At 40.3% G+C, this 14630-nt stretch overlaps 1 protein-coding gene across 7 annotated transcripts in view; it reads right to left on the bottom strand.

Annotated features, from left to right (window-relative positions):
- The window catches only part of MCM10 (minichromosome maintenance 10 replication initiation factor), a 36727-nt gene extending 23296 nt beyond the window's left edge, over positions 1-13431 (bottom strand). The window contains exons 1-7 of one of the 7 annotated variants that reach the window (XM_005214308.3): positions 13269-13431; positions 10969-11053; positions 7607-7948; positions 6166-6270; positions 5899-6030; positions 3863-4034; positions 1671-1836 (exon numbers count right to left, since the gene is read on the bottom strand). In XM_005214308.3, the coding sequence (XP_005214365.1) occupies positions 1671-1836; positions 3863-4034; positions 5899-6030; positions 6166-6270; positions 7607-7948; positions 10969-10975 (924 nt within the window). In that variant the 5' untranslated portion in view covers positions 10976-11053; positions 13269-13431. Of the gene's footprint in view, positions 1-1670; positions 1837-3862; positions 4035-5898; positions 6031-6165; positions 6271-7606; positions 7949-10968; positions 11054-13057; positions 13177-13268 lie in introns of those variants that run through there. The other 6 variants (XM_005214309.5, XM_005214310.5, XM_005214307.5 and 3 more) reach the window with 6 other exon arrangements.
- Between the last annotated feature and the right edge of the window lie 1199 nt (positions 13432-14630).

The following is a 14630-nucleotide window of genomic DNA, read 5'->3' as shown; positions in this document are numbered from 1 at the left end:
GGTTACAAAGTCTTCATTTACAGTTCAAGTGTTCTACTGTGGAAAATATCTAAGCATGACCCAGTCTGAATAGATTAGCATCAGAATGTCTGTTAATTATAAATTAATCCTTTCTCAAGGCTTTGGTATGCTTCTTCTCATTTTAGAAATGAAGGTGAAGAAAGGCAAGCCTCAGAAAGAAATAGCTTTCTTGTTAACTTGTTAACTTTGTTTCTTTCTGTTATTAGCAGACACTAACTACTATATAAAATATTTAGACAATAAAGACTAGTACTGTAAAGCATAGGGAACTATATTCAATATCCTGTAATAAACCATAATGGAAAAGAACATGAAACATATCTACATATGTATAACAATCACTTTGCTGTACACCTAAAACACAACATTGTAAATCAACTATACTTCAAGAAAAAATTTACTGATATATATTTAATAAATATTATTTATCATTATGTTAATATTAATAAGGAAGTTTCAGTTCAATGCTTCTAAATCTTTCTTTAGCTTAGAAGAAAAACAGCATCATTTAAAGAAAACTGGTTGTATTTAACTCTAAAATTTTGGAAATACTATCACATACCAAGAAACTCAAAATGCTAGCCATATATAATATGAACAACTTCCATGTTTATAGATTTTTTAAAAAAAGCAGTTCACACAATACTGAATCAAGCTATTTCACAGAGGCAGCCCAGAGTGGGTATGGCTACAGGTTGTAGTGAATTATTGCCTAAACTCCAGTATTATAATTATTCTTCCCAGGATTTATACAACGCCATTCTTAGAGAAGTTCAGATAAATTTCACACCTATTATTTCAATGTCATTATAGCCAGTGGTGATGCAATTATGAACTTAATCAAATGAAAACCAGACTTGTTCACATTTACTGAAACAGACCAGATGTAGAGCAGGACTCAGAATCTGAAACTCAACTCCTGGTGTCAGAGCTCATAAAAAAATTTAAGGTTGAACAAGATCAAAACTGGAGAATGAAATTAGTTTTGAACAAGATAATCTGCAGTATTTTAGAGACAGCCTTTCAGGTAATCAAAAGACAATTCCTTCAATTTACAGATAAGAAAATGGATGTCCTTAAAGAAAGAGTAAGGGCCACCTAATACCAGAAGGCTCCTGATAAATGGAGAATGAGGCTTAGAATTCAGCTTTTCTGACTTAGCCACAGAATAATTTTTGTTATTCCTCAGTCAACTGTGATTTTAAAATTTATCAGACCTCTTGTAATATTTGTCAAATGAAATGTACCATCCTGTACTGGCACAGGTCAGCAATATCAGGACTTCAGTGACTGACATCTTACATCTAATAAGGCTCTTCAAATGATCTTTGAGGACGTACTCCCCTTCCACAAGGGGGATTACTCAGAGCCGTAGGGCATCCACAGGCATCACCAAACAACAAGTAAAATGAGTAAGAATGATGTGGACAATAAAAAGCTCAAGAAACCTATCCAACCAGACCTTCTTTAAGTACGGCCTTCCTTACATATCTCCCCCTCTGGTACCAACCAGGTGATGGTGTGGCAATTTAAGAACTTACTAGCAATGACTACAAAATGAAACACTGATGGGCTCTAGGTAACAAATCAAGAACGTGAGTCTCCACTGCCAATCTGTGATGAAACAGCTGATTAATAAAATAGCTTACACTGTTAGAACTCTGTGGAGTGATTTTCTTCAATATAACCCCAAACGTCACCCAGTCTATTTCTTCCAGCTTCTCACTTGCCATCTTTTCCTTGAGCTGAGACAGTCTGATAAGTTTTCGGCCGATCATTTTCTTGTTCATTTCTGTGGAGGATACTCGAGGCTTTCTGGGTCAAGACACCAGTGATTTGTAGATTATTACTCTAACAGATAACCGGGCACTATAGCAAATTCGTTAGAAGAGATATTATGGAGAGAAATCTCTAAAGCACCTGTTCTCAGGGAGGCTTAGTATAAAGCCCATATTTTTTCAGTAGGTAAAACTTACCTGGTTGTTCCGTGGTTAAAACTTTGTGCTTTCACTGCAGGAGGCACGAGTTCCACCCTTATTGGGGAACTAAGATCCCCATGCTATACAGCATGGCCTTCTCCCCAAAAGGAGATAATTTTAAAGATCAGGTTTGCTTTTCCACGGATATAGAACTGGGACTTATGTAGAAAGTAAAGACCACAAATAATTTAAGTTCTTATGAATTCTAATATAATATACAAAATCATGAATTGCTTAGGTAAATTAAGATATTTCAATTCCATCAATTCTGTGAGAATTTCATAAGTTCTACTATTTCTAATTAGATTTTTCAAAAGCCAACATTTTCACATAATAAAAAGAACTGACTCGAGCTTCAATTAATATACTCTCGTTTCTAATGACTGGTTAAAACTCATAAAATTTGCAAATTGTTTTTCTCTAGTTGAATATTAAAATCTGTTTCATGTTGGATCATATAACATATTCTAGGACAAGAGAAAGCAGTCAGGAGAAAACAAGCTTTTTGACTCTTTCAGAAGTTTTCTAGAATAGAAACTCCAAGGGCTAACTCAACAATAAAGAATATTCAGGAGGGAAACACTGACATAAGTGGAGAAATCCTTTCCTTGTTTGATTTCTGAGTTAACAGGTTACTATAAAGCTACAATCCTACAGAGCATCTTCAGATTCTGAGGTTCAGGTAGAACAATCATAAGAAAGACTCAAACAACTCTGCAACCCCCTAAATTTGTAGGCCCCACAGAAGCTTTGGCTGACTAGTTTCAACTTCGTCTACTTCCATTCAGTTCAAATGTATAGCAATACTCGCATCAGCAACATCTTTATTATCTCTAGGGTGTTTCCACTGGGAAAGGCAGTATTATCTCAGAAGGGCCACATTTACCTTGAAAAAGAAGCCTGAAGTTCCGTCAGTGAGTTTTTACTATATTCCATTCCTCGGATTCTGTCTTAAATGTAATTAAAATATTGATCCGCCCCAATTTTGAAGAGTATGGAGTTATTATAATAAAGTTCTACTGCATGTCAGCAGTCACTTGTTCTCCCCTTAGTCAATAACATATAATTTAAAAGCTTAGCAGTTTTAGTTTAGGCTGACAAGGTTCAGGTGTTCTAGAAGGGTTGCACTTGGCTACTCAGACAGTACTAAAGGCAATCTGGTTTCAGAGTAAGGATGTTGTAGAGACATGAAGCCCAGGGCTTCAAGAGCAGTAATAACAAAGGTGCAAAGCAGTAGACACAGAAGACTTAGAAGTCCAGGTTTTTCCCTGAACTGACCCTGGGATGTATTTCTATTTTTATTTTTTTCAAATTGGAGGATAATTGTTTTATAATGTTGTGTTAGTTTCTGCTGTACAATGTGAATCAGCTGTAAGTGTATATACATCCTCTCTTGAGCCTCTCTCCCACTTCCCATTTGTATTTTGCCTGAATATCTTAATTTCTCCACATAATAATACAAAAGAGCACAGTTATTTCTATTAACATTAATTATAGAAAGATACTACTATCCTAGTTAAACTGTATATTCCTTTACAAGAATACTATTTAAGAATAGTCTCTACCATTGTTCCTACTAGTTTCTGGTTAAATACAGTACTTATTATTTATTGATTTCATTTTAAAGAACATATATTTTTTATCCTCTACACAAACAGGAGAAAACTTTCCTTATTCATATGTAAATACACTGAGTCAAACTCAGTGCCAAAGGCCTAGTATGGTCAAGTACAAGAGCTATACGTCTCATGTGACTCAGCGGTACAAACACACTAATTCTGGAAGGCTCAGTCCCTAGGAAGAAGAGGCATCTTGTGGGGCCTACAAGCAGAGTGAAAGAGAGTGCTGTCACAATTACTGACCTGAGCCTCAGACCGGAGAAGGCTTCCACGGAGACTTCCTGAGCCATCTCCCCAGAGCTCCTGGGTGTCCCTGCACTCTGATCCCTAGTCACCCCACCAGGCTTGTTCCCAGGAGTTGTTCGGAGTGGTTGGGAGGGTACACTTGTCATCTTCAAAGGTGAGCATTGGGGCTCTAGAAAATATAAAAACCACACTGATAATTAAACATTATTAGAATTGTTTCTTTTTTAATCAACACATGTCAAATCTTGAGAGAATAACAGAAACCCACAGGATCATTTCTGTACTACCCCCAAACCTCTACAGTATAGTCCAGAACTTCCTGTGTATGGAAATGTTTTATACCACTGCTGTCCATGTGGTGGCCACCAGCCACAGGTGGACACTGACCACATGAAACTGACCAGTGTGTCTAAGGAAATTAATGCCTTAATTTGTAATCTAATTAGTCACAAGTGGCTAGTGGCTGCATCAGTTCTACTCTAAAACACGGTTTCTCTGTGCAATGCCATTTCTTGAATATTCACCATATACAGAGCACTGTGGTAGATTTCATAAGGGAGTAACAGCCCTCCTTCTGAAATCAGTAATTAGTGGAGATTTGTGCACAGGTCAAATTCTACCTGAAAGACATTCAAAGTTAGCTTCCCTTTGTTTTCTTGTTTCGTTTCAATTCATTTCACTTGTGTGAGAAGGCAATGGCACCCCACTCCAGTACTCTTGCCTGGAAAATCCCATTGACGGAAGAGTCTGGTAGGCTGCAGTCCATGGGGTCGCTAAGAGTCGGGCATGACTGAGCGACTTCACTTTCACATTTCACTTTCATCCACTGGAGAAGGAAATGGCAACCCACTCCAGTATTCTTGCCTGGAGAATCCAAGGGACAGAGAAGCCTAGTGGGCTGCCGTCTATGGGGTCGCACAGAGTCAGACACGACTGAAGTGACTTAGCAGCAGTAGCAGGAGTGGGGATGGGGGGGGGCGCGCAGCAGGAGTGTTAGGGGACCCAGGATATTCTGATATGGTTCTTTTCATATTTTACAAGCATTTGATAATGTTCCTGAGGGTCGGAAAGTTTGGGTATTCTCCTTAATAAGTATAACGCTCTCTCAAATAAGATTGGTATTTACTTTCAAAGTGACTTTGGATCACTACTCCCAAGGCAGAGGCCAGGGTAACCTTGGAACTTTTTAAATCGCCAGAAACCATGCCCTTATCTCAATGCCCCAAAACCCAACTTTGAACACTAATAAAATACCTTAGTAATATCAGAGGTCCTAAGGGAATGAACACTATAATAAGTGGATGCATGGAATATATCATCTGTTGTCAAATAAATATGAACACAGAGACTACAGCCATTCTGTATTGCTGTGTCATAAGCCAATGGTAGTCAAAAGGGCCTTTTTGAACATGTGTGATCAATAAAATGCTGCTTACTCTAAGCCAAGTTATCTTCAGGTCATTTTCTCTTAGATCTTCCAAAGAGTAATTGCTTTGGGCAAAAAGACAGTACAACAAAACCAATACAGAGTTTACAAATCCTTTACATTTTATTTTGTGCATATATACGTTATGTGCTGAAATAGGATTTTATTTGAGTACCACTCTATCCTCCTGGCAAAGATGACTTTTCATAAGAATGAACCCTCTGGCTTCAAATAAAACTTGACCATTTTATTAAAGAGTTCACTGTGCCTCAGTCTCACAGCCTGAAGATTAAATCTCTAGCTTTCTAGCATAAGAACTTAACCCAGTGGTTATACTTCACTATAATTCAACTACAGGACTATAGAACCAAAAAAAATTGAATCCACTAAGCATTTAAATACTTATTCTCTACCCAAGTATTTTCTAAGCACTTTGAGATGTACACAAAGATTATGAAATATAGAACGTAGTTCCCATTTCCAAGAAACTTACTTTTCTCAATGGGCAGGTAAGACAGACCAACACACACACCCATACATAATAGGACCAAAATATATTGTAAACAGAGCCCAGGCAGTGAGAAACTAGGGGCCATGAGTACCACACCTGCAGGTGAGACCTTTGGTGTCCGAGCCACTCGCTTGGGTTTTGGTAGAGTAGGGACGTCAAGTTCCGCAGAAAAGCACAATGACTCCTGAATTTTCTTCTCCTTAAGAGGGGGACGTGGAGACTTATCTACTTGATTAAAAGAAATTAGTAAAGAAAATTTAGAAAGGGGTTCAAAAACTGTTTTACCAGGAGTTGGATGCAGAAGTAATGTTATGATTTCTTTGTAATAGAAATGCATACTATCCCTAGAATTAGTTTGATTACCTGGGGTTTTACGTGAAAGGGCTGGACTTGCAGGCTGTTTAATTGTCGCTAGTTTCAGCTGTTCTTGTAAGGACTTCATTTGCTCTTGCAACTTCCTTAATTCATCTAGGGGGAAAAAATATACTGATTTAAAAACCAGACCAGATGAAATATCATACATAATGAAAGTGCTGAAATTATTTTTGATGTCTACCCATCACCTCTAAAACTTGAGACTCACAACAGAATCACATATTGAGAACTCACAATTAACTTTTGCACCTTAAATAGTTCCCCTTAGAGAAGTAAACATGGTATTTCCAGTAAACAAATCTCTAATACCAAAGCTGATTATGAATTTGTACTACTGACAGTTAGATACATGTCCATGGTTGACAAGTTTTTAAGAGTCAAGAAATGATTATGGCCCCTAAGCAAGGATGACATACAAATTTGTGAATCTTTCCATATTTAAAACACAAAACAAATAAGATACAAGGATATAATGTACAGTACAGAGAATAAGCCAATATTCAGTTAATAACTTTAAACGGAGTATAATCTATAAAAATGTCAAATAATTGTGCTATACACCTCAAACTAATAACACTGTAAATGAACTATATTTCAATTAAAAATATATATGTAAATTAAAAAAATACGTATCAGAGAAGATGTCAGGAATAAGAAAATGGCACTCCTCCCTGGAGAAGGAAATGGCAACCTACTCCAGTATTCCTGCCTGGGAAATCCCATGGACATAGGAGCCTGGTGGGCTATAGTTAGTCCACGGGGTCTCACAAGAGTTGGACACTATAGTGACTAAACAACAACTTCATAAAACTAACTAATATGTATAAACCTTTTCTAGTTGGGATTAAAATACAAATTCTGTAGCCAAAATCCACCTGGAATCCTAATCATACAGATTAGGATGAGTGACCTGGGACAAGTCACTTACATGCTCCAACGCTCCTGAAACAATGAACTAAAAAACCTGCCATGCTGCCTTTTTGTGAGATGATAAAAATAGGAAAAAAAATCTGTAACACTAAAAAAAAAAAAAAAAAAAAGAAAGAAAGAAAGAAAGAAAAAGCCACTCCTAGATGGATCTGTTCAGAAAAGGTCTTCTGTTCAAACAGAGTATGTGGTGGCTTTGTAGTCTTGTCCCTGGCTCCCTTTGCTAAATTCCAAAGTATTATTTTTCTGTAGTAAGTGTGAGAAATGTTAGAGCCATTTTGCAAAGGCTCAATTATAGCTGGCTGACTCTAATATCAGGGACTGACCGCTGTGCCCTCAAATGCTGGCTTTAAATGCTTGCTCCACTAACTTCTACAATTTTTTTTGCCAAGTCATTTATCTCTACCCCTGACTCAGCAGATATTTTGAAGAAAGCTGTCAGATGGGTAGTCTTCATCTGGTCTATCATAAAGAAATTAGAGAAAGCAAGTGGTTAGGGCACCTTGCAACTCCTGATTAGTTTTCCCTTGACTGGGACCAGGAGCAGGGACGACCCTCTCTTTAGTTGATTGTGATGTAGGAGCTTCTTCCTCATCTGTTAAGTCTCCCATGTCTCCAAAGAGAGTGGCCAAATTCTCCTTTTGGTTTTCAGCCTTTTCCACTTCTCCCTCATCAGTCTCCTCTGTGTAAGATTCACCATCACCATCAGCATCAAAGAGCTCATCATATGAGTCAGGTTCACCATCTTCCTGGGTCAAGGGCTGACTCTCTTCTGAATTACAACCCAAGGCCGACTCATTCTCCTCCAGCAATGCAGTCAGCAGAGACAAATCATCTTCCTCCCCTATGGGAAAAAGAAGAAAAAGGAAAGAAAGGAAGCCTATCTGTGAAAAACAGCCATTGACAAGCAGAGTTAAAACACTCCACATTCATAATGCAGTTAAAACGACTGCAGATTCACCATTTTGCCTGGTACATGTAACTATTGTTCTGGTTTCTACCTTTCTTCTCCCTAAGTGCTTCTTGGAGGGCACTAGGCTAAGAAAGTAGGGGCCAGTATCTACTTAGTTATCTCACTGGGCTAGCCACTGGGCTAGATCTCTTTACCTACACTACTTAAGCTAATCAGATGACTTCCTGCATATGAAATTCAATCCACAATGGAATAATTGAAAATCATGCTAAGTATACATTTAGTTCCTAGATGTATACATTCCCCTACTTTTTAATTGTTTGAGCAATTTTTAAAAACTACAGAAAGTTACAAAGCATTACATTAAATGTACTCATATCCCATCATCCAGAATTTGCCATAATTAACTTTTTATTAGAGAAGGAAAGGGCAACCATGCCAGCATTCTTGCCTGGAGAATCCCACGGACAGAGAAGCCTGGTGGGCTACAGTCCATAGGGTCGCAGAGAGTCAGACATGGCTGAAGTAACTTAACACACACACAACCTTTTATCATGTTTGCTTTTGGCTTTTACGTTAGAAGTTTATTATGTCAAATCTTATCCCAACTCCTTACTGTAGCCACCAGGTGCCAGTGTAATCACTGTCATAATTTTGATGTATCACTTAAGGCCATTCTCCATACTTTTAACATAAATACATATTCATTAACATATCTGGCAACTATTTACATAGCATTTACATTGCACTGGGTATTATAAGTCATCTAGAGATTAAAGTGTACAGGATGATATGTGTAGCTTGTAAGCAAAAAATATATGCCATTTTATTAACACATCATGGACTTGAACATCTGGATTCTGGTATCCATGCAGGGTCCTGGAATACATGCCCTGTGGATACCAGGGATGACTGTATTAACTGATTTTATCCTCAGAGCAAAACAGACAAGAAGACAGATGTTTGGTGACTTGTTACAGGTGAAACTGTCAAGAGCAGGAATTTGAACCCAGGTAGCCTCACTTCAGAGTTCACCTTTGATACTGAAATCTGTTGAAGTTTTAGTCTAGCTCTGACAAATTTTTATACTACTTGTAAATTTTGTTCATTTTGCAGGGATATGTGCAAAATATTTATTAGTACATAGTGAGAGAGGGATCAGCCCTGGTTCTCTCATGGAAAGATGGATTCAAGGTCAAGAGTGTGGAACCACTAGGCAGCCTTTCTCACCCAAGGTTCCCAGTGGTGTGGGCACAGGCCTCTTCCAGGATGGGCTCTCTATAACAGCTTGGAATGGGAGAGAGAGGTGGGCTTCTTGGCTCCGTTTTGGGTATGCGGTTATCTCACTTGGAGCCTGGGTAGCCAAGTAGCCTCTTCTCTCTTGCTACACCCTGCAGTCTTAGAGTCATTGCTGACTAAGCAATTCAGATTAATCATTATGCAATCTCTGACTTTAAGCTTTAGGTTCTTTCATCAGATTCTAGACCCTGAGTTGGCCACTGGCTCATTTCCTCCCAAGGTCAAGGAGCGTAGAGTGGTAGAAAGGGTATTGGTTTGCTGACCTAGAGGTCTCTCTCCTCACCCAGGCTCCTGTGCTGACCTGTTTCATCATGTGATCCTGAACAGGCCCTTAACTTCTCTAGATTTCAGCCCCTGTCTTTTCAGTGAGGGACTGTATCATGTATCCTTAATGCCTGTGCTTTAAATGCCTCTGATTTTATAAAGGAATCATGCCCAAATTGTGGGAAGGTAGGAATGAGCAAATAAAAGAAACAGGTAAATCAAGAATGAAGAAATCCAACTGTCCAATAAATAAACCAACAGTTCTCTATCTCACTAGTAATCCTGGAAATGCAATTAAAATAGGGAGCTACCTTTTAAAATCATCCATAAGATTAGTTAAAAAATCTTGGATGATGTCTCAGATGCTGGTGAGGTGGTAGAGAAACGCTCACACATGTGCCAAACAAAACAAAACAAGACAACATAATTGCAGCACAGTTTATAGTAGGAAAAGACTGGAACTAACCCATATGCCTTTTACTGGAAAATGGATTACTAAAATGTGATTCAATCTTACCATGGATTGTAATGGAAGGAAATACAGCAATTGAAAGAAATAAAATGAAACTATATTTTGATTTGGATCAACCTTACATGCAATGTTGAATGAAAGCAGGAGAGGAGTAATACATACAGTGTGAAATAATTTATATAAATATTTTAAAGTAACATGGATACCAAAACCCACACATGCTCAAATCCCTGATATATTAATAAAATGGCTTATGTATTTTTTGCATACAAGCTATGCATATCCTCCTGTACACTTTAAATAACCTTTAGAAGACTTATAACACCCAGTGCAATGTAAAAGCTATGTAAATGGTTGCCAGAGCTTAGCAGACTCAAGTTTAGCTTTTTGGAACTTTCTGGAATTTTTTTTCCCCCTAAAATATTCTCTATATGCAAGGAGTTGGTTGAATCTGCAGATGGGCAACCGTCAGATATGGAAGGCCAACTGTATGCATAAGATCTTAGAGCAGTGCCTGGCACATAGTAAGTATATGCCAACCATCATTATTATGAAAGACAACCAATGTTAGGAACAGAAGGTGTACCTGGTTAAAACAAATAACTTTCATTGACTGAAGTGAGATTTCTATTGAACTACTCAGACAATGCTTGAGGGTAAGGTAGCTATTTTCACTACTTTATAAGTGATTTAAGTAACAACTAAAGAAGGAAATGGCAACCCACTCCAGTATTCTTGCCTCAGAAATCCCATGGAAAGAGGAGCTTGGCAGGCTACAGTCCATGGGGCAGCAAAAAGAGCTGAACACGACTTAGTGACTAACAGAGAGAGAGAGAGATAAGTAACAGCAAGCCCATGGGCAAAAGATTGAATTTTCATGAAACAAAGGGAAATTGAGAAAACTGCCAGGACTCACCATCCATGCTGTCAAGTGAACAGTGGTGATGGAAAACTGAAGGAGTATCAGGTGCCCAGGAGATGGCAGCAGTGCAGAACCTTGGCTGTGTGGAATCAACGTAGGAAAAAATCACTCTCAACTGTTCTCTCTCACATTACATATCCAACCAATCCAGCATCCTACAAATTGTAGGAGCTTAAGCTCAGAATTAATCCGGGCTCTGGCCATTTCTCACCCCACCACCAACTTTCTCTCCCTCCTTGTATGGATGTGTCTTGTCTGCAAGCTACTGTTATGCAAACTTCATTGAGGTACAGAGTTGTTTGTGTGATACTAGATTACGTGGATGAGATAAACTGTGAACAGGTATTATGATGCTCAGAGGAATAGCTGGCATAGCTAAGTAGGATAACTTTATATTATCCTGTGCACTTTCCTCTTTTCATTTAAAATGATTTTTAAAACTACAAGAAAAAAGTGTAAATGTTCTAGGCTATTGTTTAACTTATAAGTGCTCTATAATATATATGATCTTGACAAGTTCGATGTCAAGGATTAATTACTGTGCTTTCTTTTCATTTATTCACCAGACATTCCCACAATCCATCATGTGTCTGGCACTGTGCTGTCAACTGGGGAATCTGCAAGACTGTAAGGTTCCTGAGGGTTGGATAGGGGAAAACTGTCTTGGTCATTTCTATAACCAACCCACCTCCCACCCTACCCCCCACCCCCATCATCTAGGACCATCTGACAAATGCTAAGGGTTCTTTCTTCAATATATTGCTAAAATCTTCTATGCTGTGCTCAGTTGCTCAGTCGTGTCTGACTTCTTGTGATCCCATGGACTGTAGCCCACCAGGCTCCTCTATCCATGGATTCTCCAGGCAAGAATACTGGAATGGGTTGCCATGACCTTCTCCAGGGGATCTTTCCCACCCAGGGATCAAACCCACATCTCCAGCACGGGCAGGAGGATTCTGTTACCAGTGAGCCATCTGAGAAGACTCTGACCTAAGCAGCCAGGTGGGAAAATCATGAGAGTACTGATGTCTTAAGGAGAGCATCTGGGTGCTGAGCCTTGTTTAGTATCTAGAACTCAGTGTATAGCTCAGAGCCCCCTACTGGGGAAAGATTAATTACAACACCGTTCCCTGATGGCCAGTACAGACCTCCTGCTCAGTCACTCTGGTTTTCAACTCTTTCAGTCGAAAATCTTCTACTTCTCCCCAATTTCATCCATAAACCTAGTCCAAGTCACCATCAATCTTTTGCCTGGAATACTGTATTAGATTCTCTGTCCCTCTGAAATTTATTCTCTGTGTAAACACGACAATGATCTTTTCTTTCCTCAGCAATATCTGCAATCTTTTAAGAACATAAGTCAGATCGCAGTATTCCCTTAATAAAATTCTAATTAGTTTTCCATTGCCCTTAGAACAAAATTTACAAAGCCTATTCGCTCTCCTATCTACTTTCACTTCCTCATTTTTTCTACAACCACTCCACCCGACCCCAACCCCGCAATAATGCTTCATCCAGACTAGCCTGCTTTGAACTTCTTGAACACGCAAGTGCTTTCAGGCCTCTTTGGAAAGCTCTCCCCTATCTCCTTCTCATTTCTCAGTCTGCTTAACTACCAGTTTTTCTAATCCTTTCCAGACCACTCTATCTGACTAGGCCCCTGGAATCCTCTCACCTCACTGCTTTACGACTTTATCGCACATTCCACTATGGTGTACCTGTTTGTTATCTGTTCCCTGGTGGCTCAGACGGTAAAGCGCCCGCCTACAATGAGGAAGACCAGGGTTCAATCCCTGGGTCGGGATGATCTCTTGAAAAAGGAAATGGCAACCCACTCCAGTATTCTTGCCTGGAAAATTCGATGCACGGAGGAGCCTGGTAGGCTACAGTCCATGGGGTCGCAAAGAATCGGACACGACTGAGAGACTTCACTTTCACTTTTTCACCCACTTTAAACTGGATAACACGAAAGTAAATGTGATGAGAGCCTTGCAGCCCTATTAGCAAATCATAAATTTAAGCATAAATTTATAAAAGAGAGAGTCCAAACGGCATGTATTTAGAAAACGTTTTAAACGGTTACCTTTAAAGAGAAAAAAATGGACCCTTACACAGCTTGGACGGCCGAACGCCTGGCACCTCTCGGAACTACCCGCCTTTCCCAGCTCCGGAACCGTCCACGGCTCCGCACACAAGGCCCTCCCTCCCGCCCGCCCGGCCCCGCGTCAGCCCAGCGCCAGCCCAGCGCTCGGCCCAAGCCACCTCCGCGTTCGCGTAGTTCCAGTCTCACCCACCTAAGCGCCCCCGAGCTCCGCGCCTCTCGCCCTAGGAGCTCGTTAAACTCACACAGACGCCTTCGGCGGCCCCTCAACCTACCCCTCAATACTCGCAGACCCGCTTCTTACCCGGCTCCTCACTCACCCCTCTACTCTGCACAGCCGGACCCGCCAAAATTCCAACTCCTCTCCGCCCCTGCTTCTGACGTCAGACGCACGCCTCCTCGCGCCTGTACGATTGGCTACTTCAGAGCTCTGGGCGGAAACGACCTCAAGGGGGCGGGGAGAAGGTGACCGTTGCGTTTAGCAATCAGATTGGCTCACGTGACCGGCGCCCTTTTGGGGGGGTGGGGGGCAGGGGAACTTCCGGTCGGTGAAGTCCTAGGCTTCTCCGGTTAAGTCTTCCGGCGTCCGGAAGTAGATGTGTCTTTTTGTGTCCTGACACTTTCTGGGACTGACTGTGTCATCCGATTCTGAGCCTCGTTTTCTCTTCCTGCGAGGTGGAGGGTAACTCTTGATGCCGACAAGCCTAGACATTGAGGCTTAGACCGCGGAACCCATTGCAAACTTTCCCCCTGCCCTCACCGATTGCCGGTGGCTGCGTTGCCTGTATACAGATGTGGTTGATTATTTCTTTTAGTTGATTATTTTACAATCTTGTGTTGATATAATTGGACTAAAAAGTCTGGTCCACTTTTACCTCTGTCTTATCTTGGGGAAGTAATATCATCATCGTCTGTAAAATGAGAAGGAAAGACTAGGTCACATTCTTTAACACAGTAGAAACCACTGTTTGTAGAGGAGTGCGTGCTCCTTAGACTTTGGCAATTGCGTCAGAGTTGGGAGTAAATGTTTTCTACTTCTTCCCATCAAAATGTCAGCATCTGAAGACAAGGGACTGTATCTTCTTCATGGTCCTATCTCTTCCTCTCTCTCCTCTTGCTTGTACCTGGCACACACGAAATGTTTACAGAGAGAAAATGTTGAGAGCATTGCCTCCTTAGCAAATCACTTAGCTTTGGAGGGCTCATTTTTTTTCGTCTCTAGAGTGCTGATGAAAGCAATACCTGGGTTAGACGGTTTCAGGAAGGATCAAATGAGAATTTCCAGTACATTTTTACACACTGGTTATCAGTCATAGCAGAGACATTACTTTGCCAACAAAGGTCCATCTAGTCAAGGCTATGGTTTTTCCTGTGGTCATGTATGGATGTGAGTGTTGGGCTGTGAAGAAGGCTGAGCGCCGAAGAATTGATGCTTTTGAATTGTGGTGTTGGAGAAGACTCTTGAGAGTCCCTTGGACTGCAAGGAGATCCAACCAGTCCATTCTGAAGGAGATCAGCCCTGGGATTTCTTTGGAAGGACTGATGCTAAAGCTGA

The sequence above is a fragment of the Bos taurus genome, chromosome 13, assembly GCF_002263795.3.
Source record: "Bos taurus isolate L1 Dominette 01449 registration number 42190680 breed Hereford chromosome 13, ARS-UCD2.0, whole genome shotgun sequence".
Lineage (NCBI taxonomy): Eukaryota > Metazoa > Chordata > Mammalia > Artiodactyla > Bovidae > Bos > Bos taurus.
The sequence above is the reverse complement of the archived record's forward strand: the minus strand, read 5'-3'. Positions and strand labels throughout refer to the sequence as shown.